Source organism: Prionailurus viverrinus, chromosome B2, assembly GCF_022837055.1.
Source record: "Prionailurus viverrinus isolate Anna chromosome B2, UM_Priviv_1.0, whole genome shotgun sequence".
Lineage (NCBI taxonomy): Eukaryota > Metazoa > Chordata > Mammalia > Carnivora > Felidae > Prionailurus > Prionailurus viverrinus.
In genome coordinates, this window is record NC_062565.1 from 144,753,837 (window position 1) to 144,769,482 (window position 15,646).

The 15,646-nt window shown below is 45.8% G+C and overlaps 1 protein-coding gene across 2 annotated transcripts in view; it reads right to left on the reverse strand.

The window, feature by feature from the left end:
• The window catches only part of LOC125166130 (solute carrier family 22 member 2), a 30,985-nt gene extending 15,837 nt beyond the window's left edge, over positions 1-15,148 (reverse strand). For both annotated transcript variants that reach the window (XM_047859855.1, XM_047859854.1), the window contains exons 1-5: positions 14,738-15,148; positions 12,779-12,882; positions 7,266-7,420; positions 4,710-4,878; positions 150-264 (exon numbers count right to left, since the gene is read on the reverse strand). In XM_047859855.1, coding sequence (XP_047715811.1) covers positions 150-264; positions 4,710-4,878; positions 7,266-7,420; positions 12,779-12,882; positions 14,738-15,148 — 954 coding nt within the window. The remainder of the gene's footprint in view (positions 1-149; positions 265-4,709; positions 4,879-7,265; positions 7,421-12,778; positions 12,883-14,737) is intronic.
• Between the last annotated feature and the right edge of the window lie 498 nt (positions 15,149-15,646).

Sequence of the window (15,646 nt, forward strand, 5' to 3'; positions counted from 1 at the left end):
TATTACTGGGGACCATGAATCCGAGTACAACGGAAACATCCTGTTGCACATGGTGGGCCCCTTCTATGACTCCCCATTGAGAACACACGGCTTTACCAGATTCTCCTTCGTCACCGTTCCATCATTTGATAGTTCAGCCGCTGGCTCACCTGAAGGGAGGTTGGCAGAGGTTTTCCATTTTTCTTTGCGATGTGCTTAATGATCCTCATGGCTTTAGCATTTTTGTTCTGGGAGATCAGCCACCTTGGAGACTCAGGGATGCACCTAGGAAATAGCATAAGTGTTATCAGAGCTGTTCAGTGGGGGATGGGTGGAGGTCTTACTGAACCTTCTTCCCACAGTGGTCATAGTCAAGTGTCTGCAAGTGAGGTTGGGGTGGATCTACAAAGGAAATAAAACTGTGCAGGGGCGGCACAGCAAAGGAAATCGACAAAAACAGAAAGCAGCCTACTGAATGGGAGAAAGCATTTGCAAATCATGTGCCAGGTTAAGAGGTTCATACGCCAAATATATAAAGAACTCATACAACTCAGTAGCAAAAAACCAAAAAATCTGATTTGGAAAATGGGCAGAGGATCCTAATAGACATTTTTTCCAGAGAAGACATACAAATGGCCAACATGTACATGAAAAGATGCTCAACGTCACTAATCACCAGGGAAATAGAAATCAAAACCACGAGGGGATATCACTTCACATCTGTTAGGACGGCTAGTCTCAAAAAGACAAGCAATAAACTCTGACAAGGGTGTGGAGAAAGGGAAACCCTTATGCACTGTTGGTAGGAGCATAAACTGGAGCAGCCACTATGGAAAAGAGTGTGGAGTTCCTCAAAAAATTAAAAATAGAAAGCACAACATGGTCTAGCCATTCCACCTCTGGGTATTTATTAGAAGGAAACAAAAATACCAATTCAAAAAGGTATTTGCACTCCTGTGTTTACTTCAGCAAGTCATGGAAACACCCTAAGTGCCCGGGGATGGATGAATGAATGGCTGAAGAAGATGTGGTGTATATTACACAATGAAATAGTTTTCAGCCATAAATAAGAATGAAGTCTTGCCATCTGACAACATGGGTGGGCCTAGAGGGTATTACGCTAAATGAAATAAGTCAGAGAAAGACAAACACCACATGATCTCACTTATGTGTAGACTCCAAAACAAACAAACAGACCGAGCTCATAGATACAGAGCACAGATGGGTGGTTGCTGGCGGAGGAGTGGATAACATGGGGACAGGGGGTCAGAAGGCACAAACTTCCAGTTACAAAAGAATTAGAAGCCCTGAGAATGCGACATATGGCGCGGTGACTACAGTTAATAGAACTGTATTGCATGTTTGAAAGTTGCTGAGACAAGCCGTCTTCAAAGTTCTCTCCCAAGAAAAGAATTTTTTAAAATTTTGCAGAGGCTACGTGGGTTTTTCCCCCCTCACACGCTGACTTGTGTTCAGCCTTGTGCAGGAGACTTTTGGGGCATCCTCTTCAGAGTCCCCGGTGGTCAACCGGATGCCCAGGCAGCCCTGTGCTAGAGGGAGGAGAGGCAGGTCAGCTGGGCTTTGCGAGTGCTGAGATCTGCCGGGTATGGGGACAGCAGAATGCAGTTCCCTCACGGGGGAAACCAAGTATTTTACGTATATTGTTCTGAGAGCTGATTTCTCAAAGGAAGGAGGTAAGAGTTCGAGATAAGACGGTAGCAGAGGTTAAAAGCCAGATTGCTGGATCTGGCAGGACAAGGGGTGGGCGGCCCTGTACCTCCTGCAGCAGGACTGTAGCCACCTGGATCTGTGTTTGGAGAGTATTCTTGGAGTAGCTGGTTCAGGGTCGATGGGAGGAAGAGGGACTGGCAGGAAGGAGGTTGAAGGACCGCCCTGGTGGGAGTTCTGGCACAGAGTCCGGAAGGCCCCATGTCGGGGCCTCACCCTGGGGGAGAAAGTTGCTCTGAGAGGGCCCAAAAGGAACTCGGGATGGATGTTTGTGGGAGTGCCATGGAGAGAGGAATCAAGTCCAATTCCTCAGTTAAGGCTCGACATCAGGAACAGAAATGTGGTGCTCGGCGGCGGCCTATCCACAGCTCACGGTGAGCATCCTTTCTGCCGTGATGCCGTAGCATGATTTTCCTAGACCACATTTGACGCACAGGTTCAGCCCAGTCGCTCACACCCCCAGAAGCAGAGTCGGCCGAGCCAGGTGTCAAGCGAGCTGAAGGGTCAAGGAGGACCTGGGAGCCACGTCGGAGAAGACAGGAACCAGAAATGGCTAGCCTCCCAGTGGAACGTCTGGATGGATCCTCGGAGGCATATCCAGATAGGTACAGAGCTGCCCGGTAGAATAGAAATTAATTTTTTGAAGCTCTCAGTGCAGAATTAGGAACCCTGGGTAAACATGCCAGGAAGGTAAATTCCGGGTCAATGAGAAGTCTCTTGAAGACGAGCTTTGGGTTCTGCAGTGAAGTCGCTTGCTTGATGACAGAGTAAGAGCGAGAACAGTTTTCAAGCAGAGGCTGAATAATGATCCTCTGGGGGCATTGCTCTGGGGCTCCAGCCCTGGGCAGGAAGCTGTGTCAGAGGGCTTCTAATGTCACCTCACCTCTAAGAGCTGACAGCTACTGGGACACACATGCCAGTCCCACAGTGTCAGGTGAACAGCTGACCCCAACAAGCAGTGAAACGTGAAGGTTACAGAGACATGAGAGAAATGCCACTGGGCAGGGGACAGGGCCCCCCACTGGCCTTGGTCAGCCTGCATGGAGTCCCCCCTTTGGTGACCATCGCATCCCCTCCTCCCCTGTAGCCCACCCCCTACTCCTTCTAGCCATGGCACCACCTCTGTCTTCTGTCCTGGCTCCTTGTCCTCAGCTAGGCTTTCAGAATTTAGTATATATTTTTAAAAAAATTTTTTTTAACGTTTATTTATTTTGGGGACAGAGAGAGACAGAGCATGAACGGGGGAGGGGCAGAGAAAGAGGGAGACACAGAATCGGAAGCAGGCTCCAGGCTCTGAGCCATCAGCCCAGAGCCTGACGAGGGGCTCGAACTCACGGACCGTGAGATTGTGACCTGAGCCGAAGTCGGACGCTCAACCGACTGAGCCACCCAGGCGCCCCATAGTATATTTCTTTTGTGTTCTGCCCCACTCACTTCCTCTCCGGGCTCTGCTCCTTTCCTCTGAGGGACTGCCTCTATCCCCTACCCACCAACAGGGGGATTTTTCTTGAATTCCTGATCCTCAGGTTCAACCGCCCCTGGCCGTGTACACATTGATGTCCTTTCCAGATGGATCTCAGATTGGGCGTGTCCAAAGCTCGCCCTCATCATCCCTCCTTTCAAACCCACCCCTCCTCCTGTGCTCCTTATCTCAGCACGTGCAGACACAGAAGCCTCCACTCCACCCACGAGGCACCTCCTCTCCCTAAACCTTCCCATTTGGTCTCCACCAGGCTCTGTCCCTGCTCGCTGATGAAACTTCTTTCCAGTTTTCTCCTCTTCATAGGCCACCACTTGTCTTAACTCAGGCTCTGTCTCTCTTGCAAGGATTATGGCGATAGTCCCTTACCTAACCTCTTTGCCTCCACTCTTCCCCCTAAACACCTGTTTTCTACTCTATATCTCCACTGATTTTCGATGATGTAGGCCCATCACGGAGGTCGTAAAATTGGAAGTAAATTAAATTTGATTCTATTGAGTAACAATGGCAAGAAGCAACACATCAGAGGTGACCAGAACTTGGATGAGAGGTGCACCTTTTCTGTGATGCTAAAGCATCAGAAAAACAAAACCGTTGAAAGATTTTTAGGCAGGAAGGGAACACGGTGGAACTAATTTTAGAAATGGAGTGTGAAACATGCATTGGAGGATATGGAAGAGCGAATGTCAAAGAAACCAGGGTGAGTCTATCGTGGGGGTGGCTTCAGAGATGCAAAGGAGATAGAATGGATATGGGAGGGAGGTAAGGGTCCCTCTCAGAGTTTGACCGGATTTTGGAGGAGAGCCAGGCTTTCTGGAAAGGGTTGAGATGCTTAATTCTTAGACAGGATGACTCTGGGAGGAACAGGTGACTACGTCCAGAAAGTGGTTTGTTGCTTGAGAGAGGGATTTGCACGATGACCTAGCATCCCTCTTGTTTTATTTCAGGTAAACTCGCATTAGGAATTTCTGATAGTTTCTGCTGTTTCCACGGTTTCCCCGGCAGGTGTGACAAACAAGTTTCACATGTCCTGGCGACTCTGACTGACATGGTCTGCCTGATCTGGGATAAAGACTGCTGGATTGATTGGAGATGTGTGCCTTGGGCAGGGATGTGGGAAGTGGTAACACTTGCACGCTAAAGTCTCCTCTGAGCAGGGATGGAATGAGAATAGTAATATTGTCAACCTCTGCCAAGGGCATTACAGCCACTAAAAGTTAATTTAAACACCACATTAATAATGTAAAAAGATGTGAGTTATAAAACTCTTAAGCCCAAAGCAAAAGGACATTTGATTTCCAGAGGGCAAGACACGTTGAAGTTCATGGGTTTTTTTTTGTTGTTGTTTTTGTTTTGTTTTGTTTTGTTTTTATCCCTGAAACACTGACCTGGGCTTTCCATGAAGGGAAAGAGTGAAGGACACCTTGCAATACAGAAGGATGGTGTGCATTAAGGAGAGGTAGCCTTTTCAGGAAAACAAAATAGCTCAAGTTATTTCCTTTTTTGTTCCAAATGGACTTACCAGTAATAGAGCAAGAAGAAGACGTTGGGCAGGGAAACAGTGAGCTGGAGCCACCTCCAGTGAGGAAGCACGTATGCCACCCCCACCAGCGCCAGGAGCCCAACGGTGAAGGCCATTTGGTAAACGATGCCCACTGTTCTCCGATAGCTCAGCCCGACAAACTCTGTAACTGCAGAGAGAATCCAAACGGTCAACGCAAGTCAGTAGGACAGGGAGTTGGCCATCCAACTTCGGGGAAACTAGAGTGCCAGCCTCAAAAAAGAGTCCAAGTTCTAGAATGTTGTATACAACTTTCTGAATAATTTTAAGTGTTCTTTGGGACTGATTTTGTTATAATTTTGCTGTTGTAGTAATATAAGATCTTGTAATTCCACATTGGGTGGCGGGGGGAAAGGCCTGCCAGTGTGAGCAAAATGTTTGATTGATAGAATAATTTCCAGGGAAAATGTGACTGGATTTCAGATACATGCAAAAAAAATGTTTTTTTGAAGCAATCCAAAGTTTTTATTTTTTTAAGTTGTGTTTGCTTTTTTTTTAAACATTTTTTTAAGTTTATTTATTTTTAAGAGAGAGACAGAACATGAGCTGGGGAGGGGCAGAGAGAGAGAGGGAGACAGAATCCGACGCAGGCTCCAGGTTCTGAGCCATCAGCACAGAGCCTGATGCGGGGCTGGAACTCACAAACCCCGAGATCATGACCTGAGCCGAAGTCAGATGCTTAACTGACTGAGCCACCCAGGTGCCCCATGTGATTGCTTTTTTTTTTTTTTTTTTTTACGTAACCCAGTTGTTTCTAATTGCAAAAGTTTGATCTAGAGTAGTAAGGCAGGGGTAATTTACGATGTGAGTAAATGGATCAAGCACTGAATTGAGATTGTAAAGGATTCTTAGGTAAATGAACATCTCTTATATGAGTTAAGTATTTTCTTGCCAATCCTAATAATGCATGTAAATGTCTTGGAAACCTAGCAGTGGGTTTCCCAACTGATTGGAGTCTGCTAGCATTGGCTTGCACGAACCGCTTTATAAATTTTCAGGGATTTTGCAACTTGGTCATTAAACCCATTAACCTCAGTCATGGTGGGAGTATTTACAACTTAGGTATCAGACAACAAATCATGGCTCTTTGTTTTCCAAGAGCCAGGTTGGCAGCATAACTCTGCATGTGGCATACGAATCAGCTTTCCCCCATTCCATGGCTCCACCCTGACAGATGTATGAAGTCTGCAGGACATGGATTTAGGGGACAGTCATTTCGTTACCACAAACGCTCTAGAACTTCAATTCCAGATATTCCACGAGCCACAGACCTTTTGCTTTAAATGTTTAGGAATCGTGTTCAAGAGGTCAACTATTTATAAACCAAATATAAATGCGCCCCCAAAATATTTCTAGAAATTACTGCCAATTATCAAAAAGTATTTAAAACAGAGTTAAACAAAAGTCTGTAAGTGCTCAATAAATAGAAATATCTGCCTTTCAAAGTGGTTGCGGCCACGGAGAGGTCTGAGGGTGGTGGGGAGGGAAGAGGTCAAGCAGCAAGGTGTACCTCAAGGACATTCAGAGGGACTGGAGAAGAGATTAATGGGCAGAAGGCTGAAATTTAAATGTATACAATGAAATTACACATATTTCTACATATCATGTGTTCTAAAAACCAATTACTGGTTGAATAACTGTACATTAATTAATTCCTTTGTTGCCTGGGAATACGTTAGGGAGGTGCCTACCAAGACAGTAGCCTTCTGCATCTCACAGAGTTCCCCAAATTAACTTTACCAGGTGAAATTTTAAGCACACATATTCCAGCTCTTCATATTCTAGTTCTCATGGGTAATGAGAGTTTTATGATGGTGATGGTTTGGATTTCAAAGCGCCCATTTCCCTTTGTATGGATGCTCTTTGAATGTAGCCAGGGGCAAGTAATGATGGCGTTAATCCCCCAGATCTAATTATGGTGCTAATTTTTCTCACTATGGCTTTAAAGGCGCTTTGCTATTTTATTGGGATTCAAGTATTCTCCCGGACTCCGTGGAGTTTAAGCATAACTGGCTACCAGTGTGTGGGATGAAATGATATTCCTGGTCAGACAAATGGCTGTCGAATCTAGATTGCCTACGGGGCTTATATTCTCCGTTTTCTCGTATATAAATTGAGGAGAACAGTGGTTTGCAAGAATCCATTCATGCAAAGCAGTGAAGTCCCTCATAAAGCTGACGTATGTCTCACCATTGAATTTTCTTTATGTATAGACCTGGAGGGCTAGATTTTTCTCTGCATGTAAACCCCCGGGTATAGAAAGCTTTTTCCTAAAAAGTTATATTAGAATCTGGATGGTATGTTTACCCTCATTTCTGCCTTCATTGTTTTCTTTATAGAAAGAATGTAGACTGAGTTGCTGAAAAGATTTTAGAAATACTTTTGATAGAGAAAAAAAAAAATCTCTCAACATTTTCTTGAAGCTGGGTCCGTTTTGGGGCCCAGCCCTTCCCTTCTCCTATGGATTTTGGCAAAATGTCACTTAATTCTCCAAGCAGCAGCCACAAACATTCTTACTCAGGATGTAGCCTATAAGCCAGCCTGCCTTGCTGACCAGCCCCTGGATCAAACGGAAAATTAACACCCAGGTATAGTTTGGGGAAACGGCCAGCAGGAGTCCTGATGCAGCATTTATGAGGATCGTAACCAGTAGGCAGAGCTTACGGCCAAACCTGCAAGGAGAGAAAATAGAATTAGATTAGATTCATGAAGGCTGTAGAAAACGCACAGAAGTTATGCAAGTCTCAAGAGGAGGTTGGCTCTGAATTAGGCAAACTCAGGAGACGCGGTTTGATGCCCACCTAGGGAGGATCCCTGACTTTAGGTCAGTTCACTTTAGTACTTTTCCCCAGGGCACTCTGTGAAAATTCTATGCCTCATTCACCCCAGGGCCCCAGAACCTTCTCAGTCTCACACTGTGGAGGGTCTTCAGGCAGGGGGTGACTCTTCCAGGCCACCCAGGGGCCCATCTGGGTCTTCCATCATCCTATAAGCTGGGGCCTCTGCACCAACAGTCTCCACCAACTGCCCACCCCAGAGAGTTTTTCTTTTGGAAAAACAAAAATTTCAATACTGCCTTTGGACTTTCGGGTATTTGCATGTCTCCCCGGAAATGGTCTCTGGTGTCAGCTGCGGGGGCGGAGGGCCTTTGTCATGGAGTACCCCAGGTTAGCTTCTTCACATTCTATCTGAGAGACTTGGGTTTTCATCAGCTTAGGGACCTGGAGAGGGTCCCAGGACACAGAGGAGGGGAAAACTTTGAAACCTGGTTGAATCTTGGCCTTACCAATTACTCCGATGTCTGTGTTAGTCAATCTTTCTGTTTCCTCAGCTGGAAAAGACCTGTCCTACCCAGTCGACAAGAGGGTTAAGTGAGATATTACACGGAAAGAGCTAGAGACATTGGCTTCCTTTCCCCCCATGTCTTTCCTTCTGTGTGTCAAGCAGGCTGTCTGAGAGTTGACTTGGGGCAGAGCACTGCTAATTCATGTTGTCATCGCGTCCGCCTTGTTTTGTTCTAAGAATCGTCCTAGTTGGCCGTTAATGGGTATTTTAAAGATTCTTCATAGAAGGCAATGTTTTAGTCAGTCTTTGCTTATCCACTGCAAACTCAAGTCACGGACTGTTTTATGTCATTCCTTTGCACATTTGATGGTGGCTGAATATTTTTTAATACTTACTCTGCTCCTAGGCTACTACGTCCTAGCGACCATTTCAATACCAACTGACCGTTTGAAAATAATCCACGACATCCTTAACAATTATCGGGGAATGTTAATGTTTTAAATTGGAAATTGAAAGATCAAGCATTCTCATGAGTAATAAATGTAAACCATTGAACTTCTTTCTTTTTTTTTTTTATGGCTACTTATTTATTTTGAGAGTGACAGAGCACGATCATGCATGAGCTGGGGATGGGCAGAGAGGGAGAGAGGGTGAGAGAAAATCCCAAGCAGGCTCCATGCTGCCAGCGCAGAGCCCGACGTGGGGCTCAGTGTCACAAACGGTGAGATCATGACCTGAGCTGAAATCAAGAGTTGGACGCTTAACCGAATGAGCCACCCATGTGCCCCTAAACTGCTAAACTTCTTAAGACACTGTTTGGACCATTGATTTCTTAATTCTCAGTCAATGGTTCCCCACTGTAAATATCTGCCTCTTTGGCCTTTTATTCAAAGTCTTCCAAAATCCCATCTTGACAAAATGTTTTAGCCTTTCATCTCCCGTGTTCTCCTACCCACACCCCTTCCTTTACCCTGAAAGAGTCTTTAAACATTTGTTCAGGTGATAGCTCTTTAGCTTCCAAAGTTGACCTGGGCCTCCCATACTAGTCACGCTCCTGTAGATGGACAAAATCCTGTGGCTGATAAGAGGGAATATTTACCATTGGAAACTGAGAGCATGAAAACCTTCAGAAAATCAAATCTGTGATGCAGAAAAACTTCAGCGGGGATCACGTGCCAAATAAAGTCACGACGCCATTACAAAACTGTGGCATGGTTGGGAGAAGTTTTGGAGATCTGGGATAGTGGTTTGGGACTTTTTCTGCCTGCAACACAACCACGTAAGTGGTTAAATGAAAAACAAAGAGCTGAAACAGGAGAGGGGGGTGGATTCCAGTATTTCTGGCTTCATACGTATTTGACTACTTGTCACTCAGAATGTGGGCAGGGTCATCCGCATCGTGTAGGAGGGGTTAGAAATGCAGGCTCAGGGCTCACTCTAGGCCTGCTGGATCCGAATCAGAGTTTTAACAAGATTCCCAGCTGGTTTACATGCACATTAATGTCTGGGGGGCACTGCTTTCATTTCACCGAGCCTCAGGTTCCTCATCTGCAAACTGGGAATAACAAAATCATGTTAAAAGGCTGTGATGAGTCTAAATGATCTATAACACATCAGTGTGCCCAGTACAGTGCCTGGCACGTGGTCGGTAGCGGAGAACTTGTTTTGGAAGATTTCACATAGCTGGGTAAGTTTGACCATGACCCGTTGAGACTCCAATTCTGCTCTGATCTAGTTCCATCACAAAATACAGAGGAATAGGGGCTGGCTCTTGTTAGCTGGTCATTAGGATCTCAGAAAATTTGCAAGCTAATTGTTAAACACAGCCACTGTTAGAAATTAAATCCTACACTTAAAAATAAGGAAATTAGATTAAAAACAAGTGTAATAAATATGCAAAACATTGCTTCCTAATTACTCTACTGTGTTCGGCCATTATCTATGCTCATGAGATTATTTACCTCTGTCTGCTGTATCCATACAGTGGAAATACCATACAATGGTGCCTATTTCTGGTCAACCCTGTGTCCAGTGACCTCACTTTGGTAGCTTGAAATGGACCACTGTGGGAGTACTTACACCAGGGAAATCAGCAAATTCTACACACCAGGCCTTTATCCCTCAGAAAGCCGGTCATTAAACATTTACAGGCATGCCACTAAATACAGAACTTACAACTACCCATCAGTAGAGTAAAAAACCGGGAATTGGTGAGAGATTACCCTTTTTTTTTTTGCATCAGGTGATACTAAAAAATATTCTTTAGGAGGTTTGAATGATGACATAAGTTAGACATATTATTAAGGGCTTGTTTTCAAATTCTCTAACACATGCCCTTCCTTCAGCCCTCCCTTCCATCAGCAAAGCTGACTTCCAGAAAGTTGACATGGTGTAAAACTCAGTATTCTTATTTGCAACCTTTTCATAATATCCTCCTGGTTTTCTTCTAAAAGATACCCTAATCAGCTGTTGGTTCATATCTTTAAAAAGCATCACAGAAGGCAATCGATTTTAGTAATGTTAGTTTAATCCGTAGCACGAAATGATTTTCCATGAGATTTTGTACCATTGTATAGAATCTGAATATTGTTCAGAAAAAAGCATTAATTATGCAAAAGATAACTTGCTTTTTCTTTTTAATCCAATGGCTGTTGTGCTATTGCAGACTCTCACCCGCATATGCAAGTAGAACAGAAGAAGGGGCAATAAACAACAGAAATTCAGACAATTTAAGAAACATAAATGGGGGCGCCCAGCGGCTCAGTCGATTGGGTGTCTGACTCTTGATTTCAGCTCAGGTCATGATCTCAGGGTCATGAGACTGAGCCCCGCGTCGTTGGGTTCTTCACGGAGCATGGAGCCTACTTCAGATCCTCTCCCTCTCTCTCCCTCTTGCCCTCCCCAGCTTGTACTCTCTCTCTCTCTCTCTTTCAAGAAAAAAAAGGAAAAGAAATGGAGATTTGTATATAGCTTTTTGGGGAAGAATAGTGAGTAATCAACTTTACATAGAAGATTTCAACAATAGGAGAAAATAATGAGATGAGGTCATCCAAAAAGGTGGATAATTGACTCAGGGTTATAAATCAGGAATGCACTGTCAGTGGGGAATTATAACCTGTCTCCTTCTCTGTGAGTGGGGTGAGAATAATTAACTCATTTATTTAACCAGCCGAGACGTTCAGTCACCTATTTGCTCACTTCCATCCTGGCAGCTGAGTGTTAGTATCCCCACCTTATGGGAAGGAGGGAGTGGAGAGGGGGCAAGGAGGCAGGGGGCCGGACAGCCACACACTCTAGACCGTCCCTTGCCTGCAGCTCTCTTGACTTAAGGGCTCATCTCCAAACCATCGACCTATTGGTTGTGAGGCAATGAAAATAAAAGCAAATGACCTTCCTTTTTACCTCACAAGCCTCCCACACAAAGTTCCAGGAAGAACCTTTGAAGGAGGGCGGAGCAGACAGTTACTGAAGTGGAGCGATGGATGGACTGCCCTGTGGCTCAGCGGCCTCGACTGCCATCCCCTCTCCCTCCCGCCGCCACAGTGGGCCCGGGCTGTGAACACACAGATGCCCCTGGGAGGGGATGGATTAACTATTGTTACCGATCTTTAACTCATTTGCAAGTTTCCATCCAGCCTGACCATATAGCATCATCAAAGAAAATATTCTGTTTACATTTAATATAATACAGGTTTGGGTTTATCTCTACCACAGATCTAGTTGGGGAAAGCAGTGAGCATAAAGCGGGTTTACCTAGATTATATGTATTTATTATATAGTTACATAGCACTAGCTCTGGTTATTCACGAGAATGATACTGTTCAAACACTGGAGCACAGTGCCTGGCACATGGAGAACACCCAATAAACAGTTGGTATTTCGAGTGCTCAAGTATCAGCTATAAAGCAAATTTTTCTGTTACTTTCTCTTTTGAGGACTCCGAAAAATATCTAATTGGCCATCAACCGAGTAAAAATGCATGTCAAAAGCCACTTTCAGCACAGTAAATCTGGGAGTGCAAAGTGATGGACATACAAAAGATACAGGCAGAGCTGGATTAGTACGACTCACTGAAAACTAGCTCCCTGAACCGGACCTCTTCAGAGGACCATCTGCTCTATGCTCCACACACACAGGTCTTTCCTCGTCTCTCTCCGGAAACACTGACATTGTGATAGTGGATATTTACCTCTGTCAGGGTAGACGGTCCCTGTGTCCCTTTTACCAGATTATAACCTAGGTTCCGTACCCACAATTACATCTGTCCCCAGGATCCCTATCAGGAATTCTGTGACCCAATGGGCTAGGCAAGGACAGCTGCAGGGCAGGTCTACACTGGCTTTGGGTCTATGAGAGGCAGGCAGAGGAGGGAGAGCTTAGGAGCCCTGATGGTTCATGAATGGGGACCTAGTGATGAGGCCAATGAACTGGGAGTCACAAAAGGGGTCACATCATTTATTACTCTCCCTTCTAACCCTAGGCTTCTGGATAGTCCACGCGGAAAAACTGCTGCCCAATATAGAACATTCCTCTGTGACCCCAGGGACTTAGAAAACAGACACGTCGGCCATGGTTATCAAAGCAGCGGAAGACATCTCAAATTGTCAAGATGGCTGCCATGAGGCCAGGAAACTGTGGTCTGTGTGCTTTGGGAAAGGATGCTATTCAAGCAGGGGCAGGTGAATCCAAGTGTTTTCCGGACCTGCGGGACTATTTAAATTCCACCACATTTGTGTGACACCCACCTGTCTGCTATGTAGCCGATACCCACAGAACCGATAAAAAATCCTACATTCACAGCCGACTGAAACAGGTCCAGCATCCAGGAACTGGCACACACTAGGTTAAACTGCCGAGGGGCGAGAGGTTTCCCGGGTCAGGAGAGAAAACAAAATCCTGTTAGACACAGCTCAGCCCAGGGAACTCCTCGAATATTCCTTGCCTTGAGCTGATGTGGATGAATGGCAATAAACCAACTGTTTTTTTTTTTTTTTTTTTTTTTTTGCTTATGTGAATTTTCCTTATACAACCAAGAGATTTGTCCCACAATCTATTTAGCCTTCCACCTAGAAGCATGTCATTAAGCCAAAATCTGTTGTTGGCGAAACTAGCTGAAATCAGGTAAGTACTCCATGTTGCTCCATTTTCCCTTTCTAATGTTGATACGAAAAAGCAAATGGGTGTGTAAGCTGGATGCCAACGCTGGCCCGAGGGCGCTGGGGTATTCAGCGTCTCTTTGCTGTCTCTTTAACAGTAGGGGAATCGGGGTCGGGGGGTGTCTGAGTCACTTAAGCTTCCGACTCTTGATTTCAGCTCAGGTCATGATCTCGCAGCTCGTGAGATCAAACCCCGCATCGGGCTCCTTCTGACAGTATGGAGCCTGCTTGGGATTCTCTCTCCCCTGCCCCTGCTCATGCTCTCTCCCTCTCTCTCACAAAAATAGATAAATACACATTTAAAAAAATAGTAAGGGAATCTGGAATGTTTTCACAGCCTGCTACATTTGCTCTCATTTGGAACAAGAAGCAATGTTGAAGGAACAGGTGGAAATTTGGTTTCTAGAGTGAACTGTTAACTCTGTGGCCTTGGGCAAAATTTTTCTCTGTTCTGGGACTCAGTTTTCTCATCTCTGTATGAAGGGATGAGATTAGCAACGTTGTAAAGCCTCTTGAAATTGTATGATGTTATATCTGTGATCTCTATCTATGGTTTCATGTAAGCAACGGACCATTTAAGAAAAGCTCGTGTACCAGGGAGCCTGGGTGCCTCAGTCGGTTGAGCATCCGACTTCGGCTCAGGTCATGATCTCTTGGTCTGTGAGTTCGAGCCCCGTGTCAGGCTCTGTGCTGACAGCTCAGAGCCTGGAGCCTGCTTCGGATTCTGTGTCTCCCTCTCTCTCTCTCTGCCCCTCCCCTGGGTATGCCTCTGTCTCTGTCTCTCTCTCTCTCTCTCCCAAAAGCAAATAGACATTAAAGAAATTTTTTTTAATAAAAAAAAAAAAAGAAAAGCTCCAGTACCTAAATGTCTGTTTATACAGAATGTCTTCACGTTACCCAAGCAGTCATTTTAAATTAAGCCAGGCAGCTGGCTTTCTCTGTATTTTCAGAATAAATGCACCCTCCCATTTTGGTTTGCCTCCAATAAAAGCAGGTCCCCATTTTTTTTTTGTTTTCTCTGTATTTATTAAAAGGAGGCTTCACAATTAGCTATTAATGTTGACTGTAGTTTTTAATAAAACAATAGCACCATAGCAGAAACTTCAACCCCAGATGGTTTTTATGCAAACATTTTGAGCAAATCCAAGAGAAAAAAGTAGCTATCAAGAGAAAAATGTATCGTATCATGGTAAGGCACCGTTCAGGTGAGTTCCATGAACTTTCAGGCTCCAGAAAAAAGAGGCTTAAAAATTTTCCTTTTCCTGGAATTATGTCCAAGAATTCGGCTATGCTTTCCCTTGTTTCTTACCCCTGAAACTTACATAAACTGGAATCATTATTGCCAGAATTTGACGAAGTTTTCACTAATTCACTCATCCTCCAGAGAAATAAGAGGCTCCATGTTCTTGTCGGAAATGAGGATTTTATAAGATCCTTTGAGCCCCCAAATCACGTCCAGACAGCGTAAGAACCAGGCCTTACCGGCTTCTCCCTTAAGAAAAGTCAGTGTATTGGCTCTCGCCTGCCCTGAGTCCTGCAGTCACTCACCTCGGTCACGATGGACGAGCCGGGTGTTTCGTACACCCAGCCGTGCCGACAGGGGCCCAGCGGCAGGTGGCTCCTGTTGGCCGCCAGGCCGGCCAGGGGGTCCGCGCAGCTGAGGGCGCTCTGGTTCCAGTCCACCTCGTAGCGGCGGCACTGGTGAGGGGACGCCTCGCCCGCGGCCCCCGGGCCCGGCGCTGTGTAGTTCAGCTCCTCTGCCAGGCTCCAGCCGCATCTCCGGCTCAGCTCGGCCACCCCGGGGCTCAGGCAGCGGTGATCCGGGGTGAAGGCCAGGAAGACGATGCCCACGTAGATGGGGGTGAACGCGGCCGAGAGCAGAGCTAAGAGAAAGAACGTCTGCTTCTGGAAGAAGTTAAATTCCCCTATGTGCTCTAGGATGTCATCCACACTTGGCATTATTATCGGAGGCAGGAGTCCTGATGCTCTTCCCCGGGCTGGTGCGAGTGGCCCCGAGTGAGGCCGTGGCCGGCTCAGTTCAGCTCTTATCCAAAAGTCAGAGGGTTGGAGGGAGTTTACTTTAGAATGAGACCAACCTTTGATCCAGACTTTTACTTGGTCAGGCTAATTTCCAACTGTGCCCTCCTCCAGCGGACATGTGTCCTGCCGCTCTCCCGGGGTGCCCTGAGCAAGAAACAGGGCCAGATGTTGTGTGTGTGGTAAGATCACTCCCCAAGAGCTTGCCTTACCTCACCCCAACCCCACAAACAAGCCCTCCTCTGTATCACCCAGGGAGAAATCGGAGAGCGTTCACGTATCACGGGCCTGTTAATCTTTGCCCGGTAGGCTAAGCGTCCGGGAAATTAATATATTCGTATCTCACCCACGCAGCCAACCTCCTCTCTGAGGTGCTGCAGAGAACGCACACGCATCTGGCTTTGCTCGCCAGTGGGATGT